The sequence below is a fragment of the Lethenteron reissneri genome, chromosome 64 (assembly GCF_015708825.2).
Source record: "Lethenteron reissneri isolate LAM-NWPU_2019-01 chromosome 64, ASM1570882v1, whole genome shotgun sequence".
NCBI classification, from domain to species: domain Eukaryota; kingdom Metazoa; phylum Chordata; class Hyperoartia; order Petromyzontiformes; family Petromyzontidae; genus Lethenteron; species Lethenteron reissneri.
Window position 1 is genome coordinate 2852224 of NC_083842.1, and position 23843 is coordinate 2876066.

Here is a 23843-nt window from a genome sequence, read left to right on the forward strand (position 1 = left end):
AAGAACTAATCTCATTATCTCCTCAATTTATGTACTTTTAGGCATGTTCCCTCCGTTTGGCTGCCACTAGTTTTTGGCTCATCCAGGCTCATCCATTTTCTGTGACGCATGCTGCCCAAGTCCACTTTCTTTTGTCGAGTCGACATGTCTGCAACTTGCTGGCGTTCGTTGATCCACGTGTTCCTCCGTCACACGGTGTAAAATCCAAGCGTGCACTTCTTCATATCTCTTTGCGCGCACTTTTCACGTCTCGTTCCACTGTGTCATGACCGTGTTTAAAAATCCGTACGTCATGGCAATTAATATACACCGCTAAAAAAAACTCGGCAACATGAACTTGAAAATGAAAAGTAGTATACCATTTTGTAAAAAAAACATGTCGTTTTAATCGGGGCTTACCACTCACTTTAACATGGTTCAGAAACGTGGTCATTCGTGGGAATTTTGGAACAAAACCAAGCGTGTGCATAGAAGCGTGGAATGAATCTTTCTTGGAATTATATTGAAAGACAGAAAGAGGATTATAGAACATACACAGGTAAACGGCTTAGTTCAAACTAATTAATACAAGTGGGCTTGGGCAGGACACTTTGCTGTAAGGGATGATTGACGATGGTCAACAATAATGTGGCAACCAAGAAATGGAACGCATCTGATAGGACGTCCTCCAATGAGATGGAGCAATTAAGAAATCAGTTTGCGTTCAGGTGTTAGGTGGATTGGGGAGGCCTTCATCGAGTAGGAGAGTGACCATGGCTGATGATTATCATGATAATACAAAAACATTCTTTAGTTACATTGGTATGTTGATTTTTCTTATTAAGTTCAGGTTTTCAAAGCATCCGGCCTGCTCTTGTCCACCTCTATAATTCATTCTTTCCATCCTCTTTAACTGCTCCTAAGCATGTCGACTCTAATGTTATTTCCAGTTTTGTCCGTCAAACAGATATCATATTACATTATAATCAGAGAAGATCAGGATGTCTATTTAAAGGCTATGGTTGTGACATGGGCTTATTTGACCATTAGAGTCTAGACAATGGGGGAGAAAAAGATGAGAAGTCTAAGTGGGAACCTTGACACAGAGTTGAAGATATCCCGAGTGAAACAGCATGTTCAATAACAAGGGAAGATGACAATGCTTGTGGCCTGATGTAGAGTGCTGATCGCAGTTGCAGACGTACGGTGCGAAAGAAGTTCAACATACATAACTTAGTTATAACTGTTCATTTGAAAATACATTCAATGTAAAGATTAATACGTTTCATATGAATAGTTGAGCCATGGGACATGGCTCAAATATAACCCACAGCCCTAATATGGTGGAATTAATATTGATCAAAGCCTGACTTTTCAGAATTATAATTTTCTCTCTACTGTACTTTTTCTCCAGGTTATCCCAAGCAACACATTACATAGTAATGGAGCACATTACCACACAATTCTTGAAAACCGATACCAATTACTAACTGCTGGATTTTTTTATTAATATAAATCATCTGGATCCGATAGATAAAATCACGGATTTTATTGGATAATTTCAGGGTCCTATTTATTTTACGTACTGATTCATACGTTTATGTTTAAAACGCAGTGAGAACTTTCAAAGCCAGGCTAATTATTGTTACGTGATATGTCTGGCATACTGAAAATAATACATATCAGGTAATTAAATTTTACAACGTGATCATATATTTTATTAAAATGTAATAAATATGAACTATAGCATTCACTGTACAATAATGCAACGAAATACCGATTGCACATTTGAAGCCATAAAGCAGTGGTGGAAGACTAAAGGAATGTTCGGAAACGCTTGAAGAATTAATGTTACTTATAAAATAAGTATCTAGTTCAACAGATACGAGAGCACCAAGAAGATCAGCGTCAAATGGAATAGGTTTGCTAAATTCCATACAACAGATATGTGTATAGGTTGTATTATCCCTAGTGCACATACGAATGCCGTCTCCAACTTGCATTGTGCCCAGTGTGGGTTGTAAAAAAAAGACCCAGATTAGCTAGAGGCCAATATGTATTTGTATACTGTTATATTTATTCTTAATCTATAAAAATGACCAATAGAGTTTTTTTGGGTTAGATCGCGTAAATATATTAATGTGTCGTTAAAACCCACCACCACCCGACAGCCAACTAGTAAGGGTTGTCACGTAAACAGAACGTGCCAATTCGTCAATTATACAGCACACCAGTGTGTTGGAGAGCCAAGGCACAACACTGCTGCATCCAAGTCCTAGATGATAACAACATCAATGCTGCTTTATATTGTGTCTTCATGTGCTCACAGCCCAAGACATTGTACATTAACAGGAAATACATATTTAATCAAAGCATATAAAGGAAAGGAGTCATGCTGCCAATGGAGCCAGGGCAGAGCCAGGAGGAGTCCCCAGTATGTGGAATGGGTGCCAAGCAAGGTCCAGGAGACGGTGCTGGAACACGACCAGCAATTGGGATCAAAACAATAGAATACACAGTAAACGCAATAAACTAACAAAAAATAATCATGGAGGGATAACAAAGAAAGAATATCGCTTCAGGGTTTGTCAGCGGAAACCCTCAGCCGTTCAGCTGCCGAAGCCAATTGAGGAGGTGTGGACTACAAGGCAGGCACCACCAAACGGTGGCCATCTTCTCACTGTCCTGCTTAGTTAGTATTGATTTATTTTTTAAACAGCAATGTTCACGATTGACCACCTTATTCCAACCGTGAGACTGAAATGTTTTGGCATTTGCAAAAAAGGACCAGGCTGGTTTTCAAATTATCTTGGAAGAATGAAATAACGTGCAGAATTTGAAAACAATTTATCAGACTTTTCTCTTACTGCAAAGGTTGATCTACTTTTGTTCTTCCAGCTCAAATAGATCAGTCGATAAAGCAATTTAATACTATATACGCTACTTGCCTACATCATTTGCAATTTAATTCAAACTAAATTACAGTTTTAGTTCAATAACATTTAAAAGGTGTTGTATATCATTAATATGCTTTCTACATGCAAGTAAGAAAATATGTTAAACACTAACCAGCCCTCAATCATCAATAACACAAAACACTTGTGCAATGCCATTAAACACGTTACATAGTTCTAGCGTGGATAATATCCTTAAAATGTGTAATGCCTCTACAAAACCTTATAAAGAGCAGGTAAAAATCTCAATGGATATAAATCATGTTCTTATTATCCAATTTCCATCAACTCCTTGCCTCCAACATTGATTATGATGACATGATTTATATGTCTGCTCAAATCAAGCTTCAAATAGACTAAACTAATTTTTCCATTTGGCCCTGCAATCTCAAACTAGAACCACTCCACTCATAGTTTTGATGTCTACATTAGGACTGGTTACTTGCTGCTCCCTCTATCAAGAGCCATATATCAGTTTAGTTTGGCTATAAAGTGATGGCAATTAAATTATCTCCAGGTCTATATCGTCGATTAACTTCAAATATGACTGCAATTTATGTCAATTCTCCAGAGGCTATGGCCAAATGTGGTTCAAGTTTATGTTTAACCAGGCGAGCACTCAAGGGACCAGGAGAGTGTCATTTACAAGAGCGATCTGGGTCACTAAAATGATGAAAGCAAAACAAATAAAACAAGGTACAGCAATGAAGCAAATTGAAAATCTGAGCAAAATCAACCTTGTCAGATGGGAAATAGAAAATATTGCACGAACAAAAATCAATGTTCATTTATAAATTCCCTGTAGCTTCCATCAGCTCGGACAAATTATATTCAGACTGATCATAATATAATTACAATTAAGTTACAGAAACATTAAACAGATGTAGGGTGACTATTGCACTAATATGTAAATTGGCAAGGAAATATGTCAAATGGAATTGTAAAGTATAATTAAGAACCAACAGCTTTGGATCCAATTGTGATTTAGATGGGAGAGTCACAGAGGACATTTTTGATGCGATGGAATTGGAGGTGTGTGGGTATTGATCACAAAACGCGCTTGGTGCTCCCCATGCATCGAATAGTATCACATTTCTTTTACATTTAGCAACTATTCCTTCTCAGTATTTAATGAGCCACTCAAGTAAATATGCATTTGAGTAGTTAAGGTAAATATGTTTTCACTCTTTGGTTATTTATGGTTTTACTCAAAGTTCTATTTAAACTTTACATGGGTTAATATACCACATTTATAAATGTTATGAATGATATCAGATATATTTTAATGTATATATTTATTATTCTTGTTGTAAAAAATACTATTATTTTAATACTTGCTTTATTCCGATGTTTTTATGAGGATTGCACTTTCTTAGTTTTACTGAATTTGCTTTTCTGGGCCAATTGTCCCTTGAAAAAGAGACTGCGTATCAATGGGCTGTCATCTGGTTATAAATAGATGGTTTGATTGATTAAAAAATGGGTGTTTGCGTCAAGAGTACGGTTTGTAAGAATAGATACGTTTGCACAATGCGAGCCATTTCATTGCAGAAGGAGATACGAAATGTATGTGTTCATAAATGACTGGCGGCAAAGCATTGTATATATTATTAGGGTGGGAGAATGAGATTGGTAAAGTCAAGTACACGGGATGCAATAAGGAAAAATTACAAGTCAAGACATTAGAGTCAGCACTCAAGGGTCAGTAACCAATGGGAAGAGCTCCAGCCAGGTTGCGGAATACTGTGCAGCATTTGCAGGATATGACATAAAGAAGGAAATTAAGGAGTTTTATGGTGGCATTAGGCTGGCTGCATTGAACTCTTAATCTTTATTACTGATAAAAAAAACTGTATCCAAGATATCCCAAAGTAGACATGGACACATTTAAATTATGAATGCTAATACATATTCTTCAGGATATAATAACTATCACTTTCTTAACTAAAATATATAATTTTGGTCACAGATATAAGTAATATCCCCGATTCATATACGTTGTCCCCACTGTATAGTCTATACTCTTTGGTTATTTCGGTAAAGTCACGTAGGTACGACGTTTCGGGCGCAACACAAGCGTCCATCATCAGGTGGGAATGCTTGTGTTGCGCCCGAAACGTCGTGATTTATTTTATTTTATACCTACGTGACTTTACCGAAAGAACCAAAGAGTATGGATTCCTGCAGTCACGAAAGCTTCAAATCAAGATTGTATATGTTAAATCTGGAAGAGCAAAAAACAATACAATTATTATGCTTATTTCATGATAATTCCTCAAGATCGTACATATTTTCTTTTTTGCTGTCATGTCCTGGCCGCTTTGCACTTTGTTGGGACAATGTACATTATTGGAACAAATTTTGTTCACTTAAAAAAAAACCCAGTTATTATTGAGGATTTATTTTTAATAGAATGCGATGCCTGTATGATTGTAATTATGCTCCTTAAATGGTAGGGTTTATGGCTATGTCACTGTGCAAATGTTGTGGTTTGTGATGTGCTTTTATAATGAACACACTGTGTTTCTTACCAATAGCTTGATGCTGAGACCAGTGAGATGCTCAACGAACTACAAGTCAAACTGAATGGCGTTTTAGATGAGCTGAGCCGAGTGTTTGGCATCAGGTAAGGAGGAAACGTTACTTGTATATACATATTATGCGTGTGACAATTTTGAAAGCGTGTCCCCGTGATCACGTGTGACTTTAAAGTGATATTCATTCGTCATCTCCGAGAAAACGCCTTCATTTGTCAGTCCACTATTTGTTAATCCATTATTTACTTCATGCCAAGCAGCGATGGCACATGCCTGTAATCAAACACTGTGGAGGCATCGCACAAATGTTGTTCAACTCCCATCCCGTGGGGAACGAGGTGCCGTACCCTGCATTGCCAGATGAAGGCAGTACAGCAAGTGTATGAATCACGATCAGTTTCCATATGTACGGGAATAAAGTGTTGCCCCCTCACACTCCCACATTATAAACACTCATTAATTTGCTGTAAATATTTTAAAATAAAAACCCATTGTATGAACCTCCTGAAAAAGAATGCTACGACTCAGCGTGGCTATCCTGGATACAAAATTTAAAATGTAACTAATTTTGGAAATTTTAATACATTTTATTTGGGTAACACAATACAGTATTTCCTCATGTAATGTGGTAGGTGCATTCCTGAAAAGTGCCACATTAAGCAAAATGCGTTGAACGAAACCAAATTGCCACTAAGATGGTAGGAGAAAGAACTGTGTTACCCAAATAACATTTATATACTGTGTTATTCTGCGCGTGTACCCAAAATTCCTGTAGCAGTCAGCCCAACAGAGTAGAACGTTGTCGACCGCTCGTTCTGTGCAGTGTCAAGAGTGGGGCAGGGCCAGTCTCTGTTGGGTGGCTTGTAGACATTGGGGAGTTGTTAGTTCACCATTTCGGACGCTGATGCATCGTAACAGGTAGACTGCATAAAGGTTGCGATCTTCCACCCACACAGATATCAAATAGAGATATATACAGAAACTAACATGGAGAGACACAAGGTGACATAGAGAGACACGGGGAGATACAAATATTGATAGAGAAGATGGAGATACACTAACGAGATAGAGAGATACGTGGAAAAAGAGATAAACAAATGAAGATACAGAGAGAAAGGGAGGGATGCAGAGATACAGAGAGGGACACATACACAGGGATAGAGACAAGCACATGGAGACTGACACAAGGAAGACATGTCTTTAGAACAGTGGTTGTGCATCAAAAACCCCCACCACACTCTAAATAGAAAGCATAAGAGTGTAATAAATGTCGTGGAAGCGACTTCTCGATTCAAGGTCTTTATTTGTCTTTCGTTTTTTCTTGGTTCTTTCGGTAAAGTCACGTAGAAGGGAAGTAATAAAATAATAAAAATAAAACATAATAAAATTTTATTATTATTATTTTATTACTTCCCTTCTACGTGACTTTACCGAAAGAACCAAGAAGATGAATCCCTGCAGTCACGAAAGCTTTAAATCAAAATTTGTCTTTCGTTCACAACACTCTTCATATAAATTCCACTCCTATCTTACTCCTTCACGCTGCTGACAGACAGCGTGAGAGGGAGAGAGAGAGACATGCGCAGCCACGTGGCAGCCTGGACCCCGCTCCAGCGTGGCCTCACCCTTCGTTCCAGATCTGACCACGTGTTGTCCGTCTCCACCCCTTTTGATACCCGGGTCACGTGGTACCTTTCCACCAGTCCTGGTTAACCTCCATGGAATCTTCCAGACTCCATCGTACGATCCCAGGACCACGCCCTTGACTCGTCCCCCCATTGGCTGTGGCTAAAGCCAGCAGATCCAATCATCTACTTGCAGATGTCACCTTCCCATTACGTCAGGGCTACGCCCCTAGATTTCTCCCCATTGGCTATGGGCCAGGACCGGTAGAGCCAATCATCGTAACGAGGTGTAATCAATCAACCACTCGGATATACCCTCACATTACAAGAGTACTACTGGAACACACTTCCAATTATCGCCATATTTATTGTGCATACATGGAATTGCGAGGCAAATTCATCCAATTACCCACAGGTTTCACTGTGGGTATTGACCAGCCTTTTTCCCCAGTACGCACGTTCAGAAAATCTTCACAGATCGAATTATCCATTAATTTTTCGCAGATAGGAGTGGAGATAAATCACTCCCAATGATCAGCAATTATTTACACATTTTCCCACACATAATGAAGCAAGAATAATCGGCTCCGTGGTATTATTTTGACATTGCCGCACATAAATGTTGTCCTGTACAATGATTTTGCACCAAGTAACGTATCACATTTGAATGCATCTTTTTCCCTTTGTTTAAATGGATAAACAAGAATATGAATCTTATTTTAGTAACAAATAGCATTTAGCTTCAGTAATAGGATACTCCTCCATAGCGCAGAAACAGTGTTTCAGAAACCATGGTGGAATAATGAAGGGGATTTTAGTTTTCAATGTTAGTAGCATGCATGCCAAACAGAACTCCGTCAGTGATTTCTGAGGTTGCTCAAGAGATGTCATTAGATTCAACACAAGTTATTCATGCAGTGGTCACCAACACGCTCTGATCATATACATATATATTAGAACATGATTCCAGTGAACGCCATTCCAATGCTGGGCACTAGAGTAGTAGTCTCGTGTATATGATCGGAGTTTTAAAATTGGGATATCAGGGAAAAACAGGTATCAGATTTCATCCCAGACAGCAGCTTTGTAATGCCAAACTGTAAAGTTTTTTGCAGCATGTAATTACTCAGACTGGCAAGACCCTACATAAATAATATTACGCAGGGTTTTGGTGCATACACAGAATAACAAGTTCAAGAGTAAAAAAAGAGTAATACAGATTATCACTGGTCAACAAAAAAAAGTTTTTTTTGGCTTGGACTTTTGCAGCTATTTTAGACTAATTTCAGGGTGCTGATTCTAAATCTGATCTCAGATTTGCTCTATCACATTATTTTTATGCTATCGGCATACCCCATTTTCATTGATTTTACCCGAAATTAACTCTGTTGCGAGTCAGTGACAGCTTTAGTGTTAAAATATGGTGCTGTATTTCTATAATAGTGTGTTTATAATATCATTTTATGTAGATATCCACATTTATTTAATATTTTTTTTCTGCAGTTTTTATTTAAAATGCAATATTTGATATCTCAAAAACCTGATGTGATAGACAAAAACTGATGCCATATTTGTAATCAGCACCCCAAAATTACCTTCAAACCGGTGGAATACCTAACGCCAGAAAAAGTGTGTTGACCAGTGTTATCCTTGTCACTAGGTCAAACAATTGATTATAACGTTTCTCAACGTCATTCAAGTTTAACTCTACTCTTAGATATTGCACCAGTTAAATGTATAAAGAATATGTATAATGGTAGTATAAAATTATTGCTCAAATAAATGTTTTGCACAAATTTGACAGTACTTCATAAAAGGCCACATTGAACTTAAAAAACATACTGCTCCACAAGGACAGAGTACAAACTGCTTGATAATTTTCCACATTTTCAACAAAGAACTGTGATGGATTAAGTTATTGTGATATTTTGTTGCATGAATATTAATGTAAATCAAATGGTTTTTACATTTAAACCAAAACTAACTCAGGATAGAACATAATTCATAAAGGATTGATAATGGATTAAAGTTGCTATGGAAATAGCGTGCTTCTATTTGCATATGTATAAGAAAGGACGGGTTTTTAATCCTTCTTAATTTGCATGCATTCACCCGCGCAATGTTTGTTTTAGTTTTCGCCCACAAGTGGAGGAAAGCGTGAAAACAATGGCCGACCTTCTGATCCAGGTGAAGGGTGGAATCTCTGGGCAAGGGAACTTAGCTGGAGATGCTGACACTATTTTGCGTCCTCTCATGGACTTGTTGGATGGCAAGTAAGTGGTCGTCCTACCTTGAAGTCTTGATGCACTTTGCACTCCCATCACGATGTCAATAAATATACTTAATGAGAGGTTTACTCAACTCATGAAAGCATGGACGTCAATAATCACTGGGTTTGAAATGTTGAAGCTTTTGGCAGCAATTCACGTATAAACAGATAGGCTACTTCTTCGTGGCACAGCATTAAGTATTAATAGAAATACAGTAGACTCTCGATTATCCACGTTAATGACGGGGAGGATGTCCGTGGATAATTCTAAATTATGGATAATCAGAAAATATCCATTTCCCGCAGATCTCTACGCCAAAAACCATTAATATAGATATAAATTACTTTTTAAGTGAAGAACATTGAGTTTGTTAATGAACAACATACACATTTGATATAAATAATAGATTGATCTTGTTTTATCACAAAAGTTAATACAAAAACACACGCAAACAAGTTTGAAAAATCCATTTCTCTGCCATCACAGTTTCGAAAATTAAAACTCACTAAAGACATCACTCCAAATGAAGCACACCTGACAAATACTAACGATCAACCAATCGATGCGCATGCTCAGTGATAACGCTTTTCTGATCCCGCGCAGAAAACTCTGCCCACTAAGTGGATAGCAGAGCCATGCCAATCAAAATCAATCAAGTTCCGCCCACTATTGTAAAGATATGCAACTACTGTACTGTAGAGGCAATCACGTGGATTTCGGATTAACCACAGCACATATTTGTTTGGTTTAACCACGTGACTTGTAAATCACTTTTCCAAGAATAACAAAGTATTACTCTTTTTAGATGATTAATTTGGGCTTAAGGGAAAATCCATAAGTTATTAATTGATGTCAACACGCACGGATTGTTTAAAGTCAACTGTCCTTTTAAAATAGACTTGAGCCAAAAATGTGGGTTTTTGTCCACAAAGCATTTGTAATATTATTTGTTGGTCACATCCACCAATGGAAGCTGATGGAGCATTTCTCATTTTGCACAAGGCTTGAGGGCCTTGCTAAGTTAAATACAAATTATATTTAAGGCTGGCATACTTAAAGAAAATGTTAATTGAGGCCAGCTCCTGTAGGCTCTCTTTGGAGGAATGTTTCTTGTGTCACAAACAAGTTTCACCTGCATTAAAATCCACGTGTGTGTGTGTGGGGAGGCCAGGCTTTGAGACAGCTTGTTCCAAACCAATTTCTGGCATGCTGCTTAGCTCCACCCGCTGAGAGAAATACTTAACCATTTGTATTTTAAAATGGTCATGCATATACACGTGTGTCTTTTTACACTAAAACCCTAAGTAAAAAAATGCCCAGCTTTGGCACTAGTTAACCCTGGAATTTAACAAGAAAGCAGCATGAATGGTTCCATATTTTTGTATTCGTGGCTATTCGCATGATGAAGCAGAGTTTTTATTTCTGTAGGATCTGAGAATAGTGCTGCCCCAATCCACCCCCATATCAACACAGACAGCAGCACCGCTGTGCACATGATAACAATATGCAACAAACACATTGTTTATTGCTGTGGCAGATTTTATCGATATAATTTCACAAGATTGTCCCTTATTTCGAGGTATCCACATTCATACACACGCTCACCTCAGTGGTCCTTGTGGTCCACCACCAGGGAATTGTGCATTAGCATGTCAATGTTTTGCTGAGGCTATCACATTACCACCCCGGGTTCTGTGATCATAATGACAGAATTTAAGTTTATTTCGTTATTGAAATAAATGTGTTACATTTAGTAAAAAACAAACATGTTTTTCTAAACAAGGATATTCTCGTGTAAAAAAGTGATTCAAGAAATAACGCCTATTCCTCAACCCGTCAGCCACATGACCTTCTGGGAGTGTATATTTCATCAGCATTGATTCATTACAAGAAACCCCTGATACGGTTTCAACATTCGGTGTATTATCAGTCCTCTGGCTTGCTGGTTAATTGCCCGATTTGTATAGGCTAGGACCCTTTCTTTAAGAAATGGCTCTTAGTTCAACACAAAACTATAAAGTACATGTCACAAAATACTAATTAACCATGATTATTCTGAGAAGAGACAAATTTGGAAAAGAGTCAAGATTGTGTTAACATTCACCACTTCAATGCTAAATGATTATTTTGTTAGTTAGCATTTTCATTGTTTAAAGATTTCTTCACATTTTGGACAATTTTGTTACTTTTTTGACATGATAGCTTAACTTGGCTCTATGGGCTTTGCTCATTTCCATCAAGTTAACGTTTCATGAGCATTTACAGGCAATGTTTGTTTATTTGTGTGCAGTCTGACACTGTTTGCCAAGGTATGTGAGAAGACTGTGCTGAAGAGAGTACTCAAAGAATTATGGAAGATCGTTATGAATACCATGGAAAAAAAGATAGTCCTGCCTTCCCTTACTGATCAAACGGTAAGAATAGTTGCTGCCCTAAGCTATACACCGTCTGATATTCACATGATTGCAATCAGAATTTAGTTTAGGTATAAGACAGTTGCTTCAGAGGATTACATTTTCTTCTGAGAAATTAACTATTGGAGTGATCATTAGCTAGATTATATTTCCAAAAGAGAAAAACACAGTGATTCTAATGTTGAAGACATTCATTCACCAAAAATAAATGTAACTGCTAATCACTTTAAACAAAAAATGCATTCCGTTATTTGAGGTCGGCAAGTTAGTCAAGGAGTGGGGGTTTTTTAATATACAAACCGCGTTATTGTGCAGTGGAGCCATTCCATTTATCTTCACACATTCTTGCCTGGAGGGAAGTGCATTGTGCACTGGCTGTGTTCTACAAGGTCCACTGAGGGTAGTGCTTAGATAACAGCTGGGCCATAGAATGGGGGGAGTCAGTAATTGCCCTAAATCCATGGCATCTCTGCATGCGGAAACAGTGGTGGCTCCAATTTGCGGAAGCTACAAACTCTGCCTCAGGTTTATCAGTGTCGGGTAGGCTTGATAATTTGAATGTGTGTACAAAACATGATAATCACCTGGGCTGGGCATCCACCATAAATGTCCTTCTCGGATGATACATTTGTAGTGTCAACGATTCAGAGACAGAGTTTCTAGGAGGCACCTTCTTTATTAACAACTTTCACGGTCTCGTCCGCACACTCTCCACTGTAGCTCAGCCCAGCCTGTACACAACACTAGCCATCTAACACTGACGGCGCTGACTGAGATAGCCAACTACTCTCCTTCGTAGCGCAATATCTAGCGGAGACGTTTAGCGACGACGGAGACGAGACGACAGCAACGACGAGACGAGTCCGTTCCCAGAACCGGCAGCCTCGAGCCCCCGCTCCTTTTATGCTCCCAGCGCGGCCTGGCTCCGCCCTGACCGCGCCTCCCTTCTCGAACCCGCTAGCAGGTTCCAGGGGCCTCCAGATGGGGTCCTCCGTGACCCTTGCCCCAGTTCCACCGCTCTGCCAACACACCGGTGCTCACGCTCACCGGCGTATGTACTGTCTGTCCACCACAGCTGCTGCTGCTGTCCAACAGCCAGCGCTATTACACTACACTTGTATATGCCCATCTGGTTGAGATTGTACTAATGAAGTAACTGCTATGGGTGTTTCAATTATCCATTCACTCGTGTGTCACATAAGACTAGAAAACCCTGCGATGGAATTGGTAGCATCTCAAAACCGGAGCCAGGGGCTACCACTGCGTAAAGGAGGCAATATACTTGTGAGGGAGTGCACAGTTGGGTGGGTGTTGGCAATGCATAGCGAGCCTTTCCAAGCATCGGTAGCCGTCACCATCAATTTTCATCCATCATGCTCAGTCTGCTGCAAGGCAGCAGATGTTCTTAAGGGAATCGTGGCCTGCTCTGACCTCTTAAAAATTGGCCTACCATTTTATAAATGCGTTATTCCGTAGCCTTTGTAAATATTTGGCAGGCACGGACATCTAGCAATGATTCTATACCCACAGAATGTGTATTTGAACAATAATTGTTGAGAGTGTGTACACCTACCGTAATTGCAGGAGTGTACACGCATATATATAGACACGTGTGCATACTAAACATTGTACTATGAACACCTATTGGGGTCAAGAGGTCATCGTGGACAATCCTTTTATTCCAAAATACATCTCACTTTCTTCTCGTAGACCCAATAGCTGTATACAAATTGACACCAACCCTCAAAGTCCTCGTCTTCCAGCATCTGCCTATGGGTATCACCGCCAATCTCTGGGCACCACTCTAATCACCCAATTGTGTCCGTTACCATTGCAACCTCCCAATTTCTGATTACATTGAACCATACGGTGACACTGTCATTGGTCCTGCATCAAAAAATCTATCTCATGCAACTAAAGTTCACCCATCTACTCATCCATATTGATTTTCTTAGTCCATTAAACCATCTTCCCTTGAAGGCCTCCAGCACATGCTAATTGAGATTCTCACGGTTGACCCTTGTTAGTAAAATTTAAGATGTAGGGGGTTTACCGGTCCCTTGCATCCGTCCAGCGCCACCATTCGCCACTCTGGTGCATATGATCATGATGCCATGAGAGTAAACAGATAGCTAGCATTACTGACGTGTAACCCACGACGGAGTTGCAAATTATGTTGCTATCGATCGACACTCACAACAACACCCACAGAAATAAATGCATACATGAAGCACGCATACCACACGGATATGTAACTGCCTCTGCTGGTTTAACGGCAGTAACCCTATCTGCAATTCATTGTCTCATTACTCCTAATTCTGAACCTGTTGTGTATTATGTAGCTGTTTTTCTACTACTATAATATTCCATGTTGAACATCATATCCATCCAGTAAATTTTAATCATGACTGCTGTATATTCCCCCATGCACCCCTTGACCTCCCTCAACCCAATTGTTGCTCACCATTTGATACTACGACTATGTGGTTCTTGATATTGCCTGATTGAGCAATGGATATTAATATATTTTTATTACACGCTTTGATTTAACTGACTATCTGTTGTCGTATCCTCAAATCTTGTAACTCAGTTTTTACCCACTTCCCAATATGGTATCGACTGCAAACTTGGTATACGTATGCCATACTGATGACAATACTATATTCTATCGTTGAAAAAAATAATTTTAACAATCTTTTTTACATGTTATGTTTCGGCTTGGGTCTAATTGTCCACGCTCAACTGACGTTGGCTGTAAATCACCACGGCCCCTTACACTATGGCAGGCTTCGGGGCCACCTCCTCGAGTTGCGGAGTTCTGCCATTACTCGTACGGTACATTTCATTAAAGCGTGTTTATAAAAAGAGTATTTTTCAATATTACTTTTTTAAACTCTAGGAGACTCTGTTTGACCCTGAGGCATTAGCAACAATTCTCAAAGATCTTAATGGTTCCATCTACTGTTCTCTTCATGTATTAGTAGCTGTCCGTCTCAGACAGTACCACATGAATCTTGAGCTCTTACACCTAACTTGGTACTTCAAGGGCAAGGTGGTCTGTAATTGGACACTGCTGCATAATTTTCTATGCAACCATTATTACCATCAGCCTGAATCTACTGAAGGGATCCCCGAAGCAGTTCTGTGATGTCACCTTCTAGAAGTCATTCTCCCACGAGGCATTAGACAAGGCTGTCCGTAAACGCCGTGAATGTACATTTCTTTGCCTCATGATACCGAGGAATACAATTGGAATATAATCCATAAAATACAGTTTCCTAATTTTGATGATAGATGGACCACACAATTATATCAGAATACATGCAATTTTATGGAATGTGTTTTCTTTTCAGATGCTTTAAAAATATATTTGACACTCATAGTGTAGGTATGGTTTCTGTAAACAATTATATTACACATGTCATACTGCTTATTTATTTATCATGGGAAACATTATATAGTCATTTACATTTTGTGTTTTAGAGGTCTCAATTGTGTGTTAAGGGGGGGTGAATGTATATTTACACAATTAAAGTAACGTGTATATTCAATTGCAATTCTGGCAGCGTGTGCAGTACGACATTAAGTATCGGTGTGTAGTCGTCGACCGTTCACATTTCATGTCAAAGGAAATTCATTATTTTATAATTTTGCTTCATATCCAAAAGTTTTTTTTAATAAACCACCTTTGCTTCATATCCACAAGTTTGGTTTAATAAACCTCTTTTTCAGGAAACATTAATTATTCACGTACACATTTTTTCTTCAAAGCAGTTAGTAATTTCAGTGAAAGTAATAATGTTTGCATCAATCTGCTCCCTTGCAGTTTGTAAAAACGTGTTCTTGGTGCATCTTAGTATTCTTACTCTGTAATGACAGGGATTTCCATGAAAGGACAACGACTCATTAACACCTTTCGCCTGTTTGTTTTTAAGGGAGCGCAAATGATATTCAATGCCGCTAAAGAACTGGGACAACTTTCAAAACTGAAGGTACAAACACAAATCATTTTGAGCGCTTCATGAGGTGGAGGGGGCGGTGATGGTTCGCGTTCGCCGCTTGTTCCAGAGGGTCGCGGCTCGTAGGGGGCGATTATAACAATCGTCGCGCCCTCTACTGGCAGCCTGACTTCTTATTTGCAGGTCAAGTCAAGTGCCGAGTCACCCTGTGCCGAAAGGGGCAGCTGCCACTGGGCGGGGGGGGGGTCCTTTCAAACGTTTGAGATTAGATGTGATGTAAAGCACTCTGAGATCCCCTGGCATAATAGGGCACTATATCAAAACAAATCAATATCATGACATGAACATTCCATTTAATTATACAAAGTTGAAAAGTATGCGTGTGCGTGGATTCTATAGCGTTCCAAAATGCGTTTCATCGGCAGTATTACATTCTTTAGAGAATGTATGCACGTCAAAGACATTGTATTAACTGTTAAGGGATGTGCATTAGGCTTTGGCAGGACACATTACTGGTAAGGATGATGGCCCGAAAGTCAAGAATAATGATGGAGTGGTTGCCAAGGTAGGGAACATGTCCGAAAGGCTCATCCAGCAGAGAGATGGACTGATGCATTAGCCCGTGTGCAGGTGTCTGTATGGATTTCTGCTTAACAGAAGAGCCGAGCGCTGGCTTGGGGACGCCTTCAGCGGTAGATGGATCAGGGCGGATCATGCCCAGTACTGGCATCCCATTACAACATTGGATGCACGCGAATAGCGTGTGATGTCATCTCCATGGGGAAAGGGTTTATTTATTTATTTGGTGCTAGTTTTTCTACACATTACCAAGCTTTAGACAACCATTTGATAAATGTGTCCAGATGTCTATAGTGTAAGTCGTTTTTAGCAGCACAACTTTGTAATAAGATGTATTTAAAGACTTATCGTGACCCCATTTTAAAGAGAGATGGACATCCATCCAGCAGTGGATAGACAATGGATGTTGATAGTAGTGATGTTGACAATGATGATGGTGGAGCTCTGGGGATGCAAGAGGGAATGTAAAGTATTTAAAACAAATTAAATGTTTCCAGCGCCATTTGCAATCAGGATAGAGTATACATATGATTTAAACCTTGCAAGAGCTGATTGATAGGTTTTTTGTGAGACTGTCCTAAATCTAGTAGTGCATTTCAAGATAAAATTTCTTCCATTGTCTCTATAGTCTCAGATCAGTGGATTGCAGGATGCTGAGTAGCTTCTTGAGAAGGCAAATTAATTTTGGAATAAAAATAGGCAATTAAAGAATCAGTTTTATTGCATTTCATGAGTTACATTAAATATTGTTTTATATGTATTACTAAAATGTGTATCTGGCAAACTTGTATTTAAAATACACTTATTACAGACACATTATATATCTGTATTGCTTATATTGATTTTAGAAACATGCACTGATTTTGGCTATATATTTTTTATAATTATACCATTTATTAAACAAAAAATGTTTTGTGTTCAAAAGCACAGATATTCATGGCATCTGTATCGTCCTTGAGATGTATTTTGTATGCCATAGCTGAGAGAGCAAGACTGACTGACATTGTAGGGAGTTATTCACCTTCATTGTTGATGTCTGTGGTTTATAGAACAAAGACTAAGGTACATTTATGATCTCTAGGGTTTGAAACATACAGGATGTCACAATTTTCAAAAAATGTGTTATACATTGACTTCCCTCGTAAGATATTTGATATTAAAAAGTAACACTGCGGCATTTTCTTTCTTCAACACCAATATGACCGTTGTAGCGCTGTTAATAGATGTGCCTTGAAATTTGCAGTGCATCAGCTGTGACATCATGACGTCACGTGTGAATTAATATTGCCAGCACTTCCTATTCTCCATGTATTTTTCATGGATTAGAGGGTTCACTGTGGGTGCTAAATTATATGTTTAGTAAATATAGTTACTTTTTGTAACGATCCATTAACCTAGTTTTGTGATTAAGTTCATTACTTGCGTATATGTGCTTTTCCTATAACATGTTATCATTTTGTGTGACTATCTTGATGTAATCCAGGATCACATTGTGCGGGATGAAGTGCGCAGTCTCACACCCAAACATTGCGAAGTCATGGAGATTGTGTTGGACACGATAAAGGTACATCTCCAATAAGGATACATACAGAAGATGATACAACATACATCGGCGCAAACAAAAGCAATGGCAATCGTACAAAGAAGCTTAAATTATTACATATTCTCGAACACCTGCATGAGTAATGCTGCAGTCACAGACCGCGGGGTTTCACACTTTTTATTATCGCGTAGAGACAGTAATGCGCGCATCTTTGATGGAGCCTTTCTTTGGCTGCCTTTGCTGTGTATTTGACAGGGGTGGCTTCTGCACAATGTTGAACACTTCTTCGTTTCAAATACAGTCTATTCTCGTAATGTTTAGCATCTATCTGTAGCAGCCAGGTATGAAGGTGTCAAAATAAGCACACATTCACTTTGTGAACACGCAATCCTCACTGTCTTCGAGTAGCGTAGTGAGTTATGTAGTCTGACATATTTCACAGCTTGATATCCATGGGTAGCTCTTCCAATTGCAGCAGCTTTATCATATTTAAAATAGTGCTCCTCCATGATTGTTGTCTGCAGATATTAAGGTCTGCCAGTAATGAGCTTATGGATCACTAGGTAATTGAACTCTGCAGTCTAATGCCCGGTTCCATTCGGAAGGTGTGTTTTGTTGATGGGCTGGGATTACTATGAACTTCAGCTTTTCCACTTGAAGTCCCACCAGGAATCTTTGTTCTGGAGGGCTGGTAAAGTACTCTCATGCTTAATGAGATGTGCTATCTAGGAGGTTAGTACCATCTGAAAAGTCCAGATTGTCTTGGATTATTTTTTATTGGTAATGAGTGGGAGGACCATATCTTTGAAAATATTACATATTATGTAATCAAGGACCACAATGAGGATAAATGGAGCCAACGTTTCTCCCAGTGTTAAAGCTTTACTGAACTGAGTATATTTCTACAATACCAGGTAGATATTTTTCCAGAAGTAACAGACAATCTGACTGCGATTAACAAATTAGATACAGGTAGAGTTTAATTTGAGCTAAAATAATGTCTGAACAGCTCACTTTTTGAACTGTCAGTCATTCAACTTTGTCATAGACAACAAACTTTAGTTGTATCAATGGCAGGTGCTGTCCACGGGGAACTGGAATTCAAACATAACATCTATGCGAATCAGCTTCGTGGCAAGCATTCTAACAAATATGCTGTACGGTTGTCATTCAACATTGAGATACATTTCCAGACTTCTGTAATGTTGTGTCTTGTCTTTTTTTGCAGCAATACTTCCATGCTGGAGGGAACGGATTAAAAAAGACATTTTTGGAGAAGAGTCCTGAGCACCAGTCCCTGAAATATGCTCTGTCCCTGTACACTCAACCTACGGACACACTCATCAGGACCTTCACCCAGACCCAGACGACTCAGGGTAAGATGAATGGTGCACACATGCTGCACAGTGCCGAGAGGCACACGTTACATCACGCATTTGTACATATGCAAAATGCTTTCAAATACAATTCAGGTTATTCTCGGAAAATAATGTAAAGTTTCTTCTGTTTGAATCATGTTGAACAAAATTGTAAAACATTTTCCCATTGATATCTACCTATATTTTTAGCATGTCATTCAACAGTGACATGAAATTTACTTTGGGTTAGTACAGGAATATAAATCAATTTACAATAAGGAAATGCATTTAATCTGGATTTAGTATACACTACGATGTAAACGTCGTCTTTCAGTCTTTAATATTTTATCAGCATCAAGCACGCAAAATTGTGGGTAGAGTTTGCTGCGGTTATATTCATGTTTTTGTGTTGAACGTTTTTGCAGATAAACAAATGGCTCTGCATTGCAGAGCTTGTGTGTGAATGAAATTGAACATAAACTTTGATTGTTTACCAACGGTGGAAATCGCTTGACATTTTACAGTGCGCCCCAGGGAAAATCCATGTATAAATGCCACAGAGAAATTGCACCACTATACGTGCAGCAGTTAAACATTACAAGTATTGTGTTTATATAAAAATAGCTTTCACATTGTATTGAAGAAAACCCCCCAAAATGATTGCATACTAATAACCAATACATTAATTTTCATTAATTTTGTATGAACAAATGTGTGATCGAAGCATGATTCAGATGGAGATAAATTCAATATTAAATTTGAAATTTCAATAGATATGAATAAGGTAACTTTAATATATTTTATTGTTTGCCCCAGGGGTGTTTTCAATTAAGGTTGAAATATTGCCGTCATGAGAAACAAACTTTAATTAACGCGATCTGGCCAATAATTATTTGCTTGTTTTTTTTTTATATGAATATCCACATATTTGTTAAGCAACAATGTATTCCTATAGGATACACATTTTATATGCTTATAGGAAATATTTGCAGCCTTACATTTAATTATAACCCCATAGTCAAGTTACACCAACCTTAAGGCTTTATAGACGGTGCTTTGGTACAGGTTGATGTACAAGTCTAATTTAAAGGTAAACAAATAATAAATTATATGTCACGTGGTAGAAAGGAAAACATTTTACTTTTGATACAATACCTTCAAAGTTAAAAAGTATCGTCATACTAGGTCAATTACTGGAAATTATAAAGTCATGGTGTAAGAGTGTGAGTCATAGAATAAAACTCATACAATGATATACTTAAGAGCATAATCGAATAGGGCTAATTTGAATGTTGTTCTTTTCCCTCTGTTGATGGGAATTCTACCGATGACCAGGCACAGGTAAAGTAATATGACTGTGGAACTTGTTTCAGGATCACAGCTTTCTGCAGCTTGTGCAGAGCACAGCGAATGGTTGCCTCATGGCATTAGCCATTGTGACCAGGCAGGTTAATATGCATTTAAGGTATTTATGTATAGGGTCTCTGATTTCAGGTGATATAATGACAAGATTGCTAGAGAGCCTTGGTAATCGTAAAGAAATCGAAATAAATCTGGGACCCTATATGTGCGCTGCTGCTATTCATTTTTAGTACATTATAACAAAGCACATGTATAACAAACGAATATGCTTCATAAACATTTGCACTGGACAGCTTTCTCGACGATGCCCAGTCCGCCAACATGCCGCTGGCTGCATGCTTATGTGAGACAAATACAGCCATTTTATTTCTGTCTGAGAAGCCATGTGATGGATGTGCTATAGCTTACAGCTCACGCCTACTGCTCATCTGTCTTGACAGAAAATTGTTTGACATCCCTGTTGTACAATTGCTGTCAGATGTGAAATATTTACCAACCGCCATTGAGTACCTATAACAATTTACTACCATATTATTTTTAAAGGAGGATTTTAATAAAAATAACAATTTTGACTATATTTCATGGAAAATTACGTTTGCAAGAATGATGATGTCCATGTCGCACATCAATTCTTCATAAGCATGGTGAATGGCTCACATGGATTTGTGCACATCACTGGATCAATTCCAATAATCATTGATAATGACACGGATAGAAAACACTAAATCTGTTCTTAAGACTTGGTGTAATTGGCTTTAATGCTACGATATGCATTCAGTTAGCTGCTTTGGATGGCACATGCATGTTAAAACAATTGATAACCATGCTATTCAAGCTGCTAATTAATCTCACCACGTTGATCACTGCATGCCTCGAGTTTTGTGCATATTTGGCACGCCTTTCCCTGTTCATCATTGTGAATATTCGTGTGTATATATTTAGTGTGTATTATGTAAACATGTACAACCACATAAGCCTTTTTACCGCACTTTCCATATGCCTTTATGTGGACATCTGTAAAAAGATGTTCATAGCTCATTGGGTTATTACAGCTTAAAGAAAACGTTTAAAAAATGTATGTGTAGTCCTATTTATACACATCCTGTTATGTAAACATTTATACTCATTAGGTTTTGTGTGAATATCTTCTGAAATGCCTGCATGGCTATGCTGGTTCCATTATTATTTGTCAGCCTGCTCCTCCTTGATGCAGGGGCATTCCTTCTCTCATAAACGTTTTAGCGATGGGCTTCGCCAAGGTTCCATTGTTGAGCCACTCAATGTTTTCTTCTTTCACTTTGCCAAAACAAATCCGAGTTCAACGTTGACAACCATCTCCATGCTAATGACATCATCTATATGTTGCCATTGATTTAGTTGATCCTGCTTTGCTAGCAGGGCTTTCACCCTGCACCAACCTCGCCTCAACCTCATCGCTTCATGTTTTCTCCAGTGTAATGTCCAGAAATTGTTCCTTCTTGATTTAAGTTATGGACTTTCCATCTCTTCTCTGCTATTGACTATTTACTCTCTTTATAATTTCCCTACCTCTGTGCTCTTCCATCTTTATCCTAATCATCACTCCTTCCATTTCCCCCCTGGTTCTGTGCATTATCGGTGTTGTTCAATCAATCTATCATTGGAAATTACAGTAGAATTGGTCATGTTTGGGATTTCTTGTGTGGACTCTTTTGCGCTGCTGCTCAGTCTGCCCAACTTTTTAGTTTTATTATCTCGTATTTTTGTTATATGTGACGTTTTACGTTTGTATGTATGGTTGTATATGCTGGATATGTTTATATGGAACATTTTGATATGCTTTGAATAATTATCAGTAACACTGCCTTAAAAGGAAAAATAAGTAAGTGGTGATGTTTCAGGCAATGGTCCTTTAGAGCACTTAAATAGCATTCATATTTTTCCTTTTAGTACAGAGTTATGATCATTGGTTTTTTACCCTTCTATCTGGCAACAAAACTGACACATTTTTTACAAGGAGTCATGTTTACATAGACCACAATACCTGCAGTCATAATGCAAACAAAAACACAACTCTGATAATGTGCACTGTCCTTGAAGTTGATTGGTCCACACCCGAGACAGCTTTCCTTAGAGCCTAGTCTCACATGGGTTGGACCAGGTCCAACCCATGTGAGACTAGGCCAACCCATGTGAGACTAGGCTCTAAGGAAAGCTGTCTCGGGTGTGGACCAATCAACTTCAAGGACAGTGCACATTGTCAGAGTTATGTTTTTTGTTTGCATTATGACTGCAGGTATTGTGGTCTATGTAAACATGACTCCTTGTAAAAAATGTGTCAGTTTTGTTGCCAGATAGAAGGGTAAAAAACCAATGATCATATTTTTACTGGCAAATGAGGTTCCAATGGAGTACAGAGTTAGTTTTGTTAATGCAGTATCACTGCATAATTAGTTTGTCTTTTTATATGCTGTATAAATTCTGATTCTTATCCCTGTTACTTCTACACAATTACTCCTCTGCCTTAAATTGGTTATGTGTGCCTTTGCCTTTTTATGGCATGTGTATTGTGTACCCTTTTATGACTTACATTACTTTGCATCTGTGTCGACGAGAATATGTTTAGTGTCTGCATCTGCCTCCTTGTATGCCCGAATATATAAATGAGAAAACAAATTATAACTGAAATGTGTTGGCTGTGCATGTCTGGGTCTGTTTATGTGTGATGGACAGGTAAAGTTAAGGAGTCAGTTGGCGAGGTCTCTATACATATTGATCTCATCACGCAAGCTGGCACCAATGACCGCAAGATTACCGTCAAAGGTATACCAGCTACCTCAAAAGTTATAATAACACTGCCTTAAAAGAAAAATATATAATAGCGTATAATATTTCATCAAAAAAATTCTGAAAACAAATGAGTTTATTTAGCAATACATGTTGATTACTGAAGGGTTTGTCTGTTACTTAGGAGCTACTAATGATTAGACAACAATGCGCATGCAAATAAAAAAACTATTCATCAGGAGAAAATGTTGGTTTAAAGTTCAATCTTCAACTCTTATCTTCAATGCGTATTCATTGTATCTCTCTGGCTTCTCTATTCATGTGCAATTAAGAAAGGCCATTGCCCAGAATGTCACCTATTAGATATTTTTCTGTTTAAGGCAGTGTTATTGACGAATATGTTGAATGTTTCGATATTTGTGCTTGTTGCACCACTGCCAAAGCAGTAACACCAAATATTTTTTTCACGTAATACTACACATCTTGTTCATAATCAT

The 23843-nt window shown here is 38.4% G+C and overlaps 1 protein-coding gene across 1 annotated transcript in view; it reads left to right on the forward strand.

Annotated features, from left to right (window-relative positions):
• LOC133359271 (protein unc-13 homolog A-like) overlaps nucleotides 1–23843 on the forward strand; it is a 246827-nt gene that overhangs the window by 205816 nt on the left and 17168 nt on the right. Inside the window, 7 exon segments of the mRNA XM_061577750.1 lie at nucleotides 5471–5559; nucleotides 9228–9368; nucleotides 11656–11779; nucleotides 15715–15771; nucleotides 17801–17881; nucleotides 19089–19236; nucleotides 23293–23382. Of these exon segments, the coding sequence (XP_061433734.1) occupies nucleotides 5471–5559; nucleotides 9228–9368; nucleotides 11656–11779; nucleotides 15715–15771; nucleotides 17801–17881; nucleotides 19089–19236; nucleotides 23293–23382 (730 nt within the window).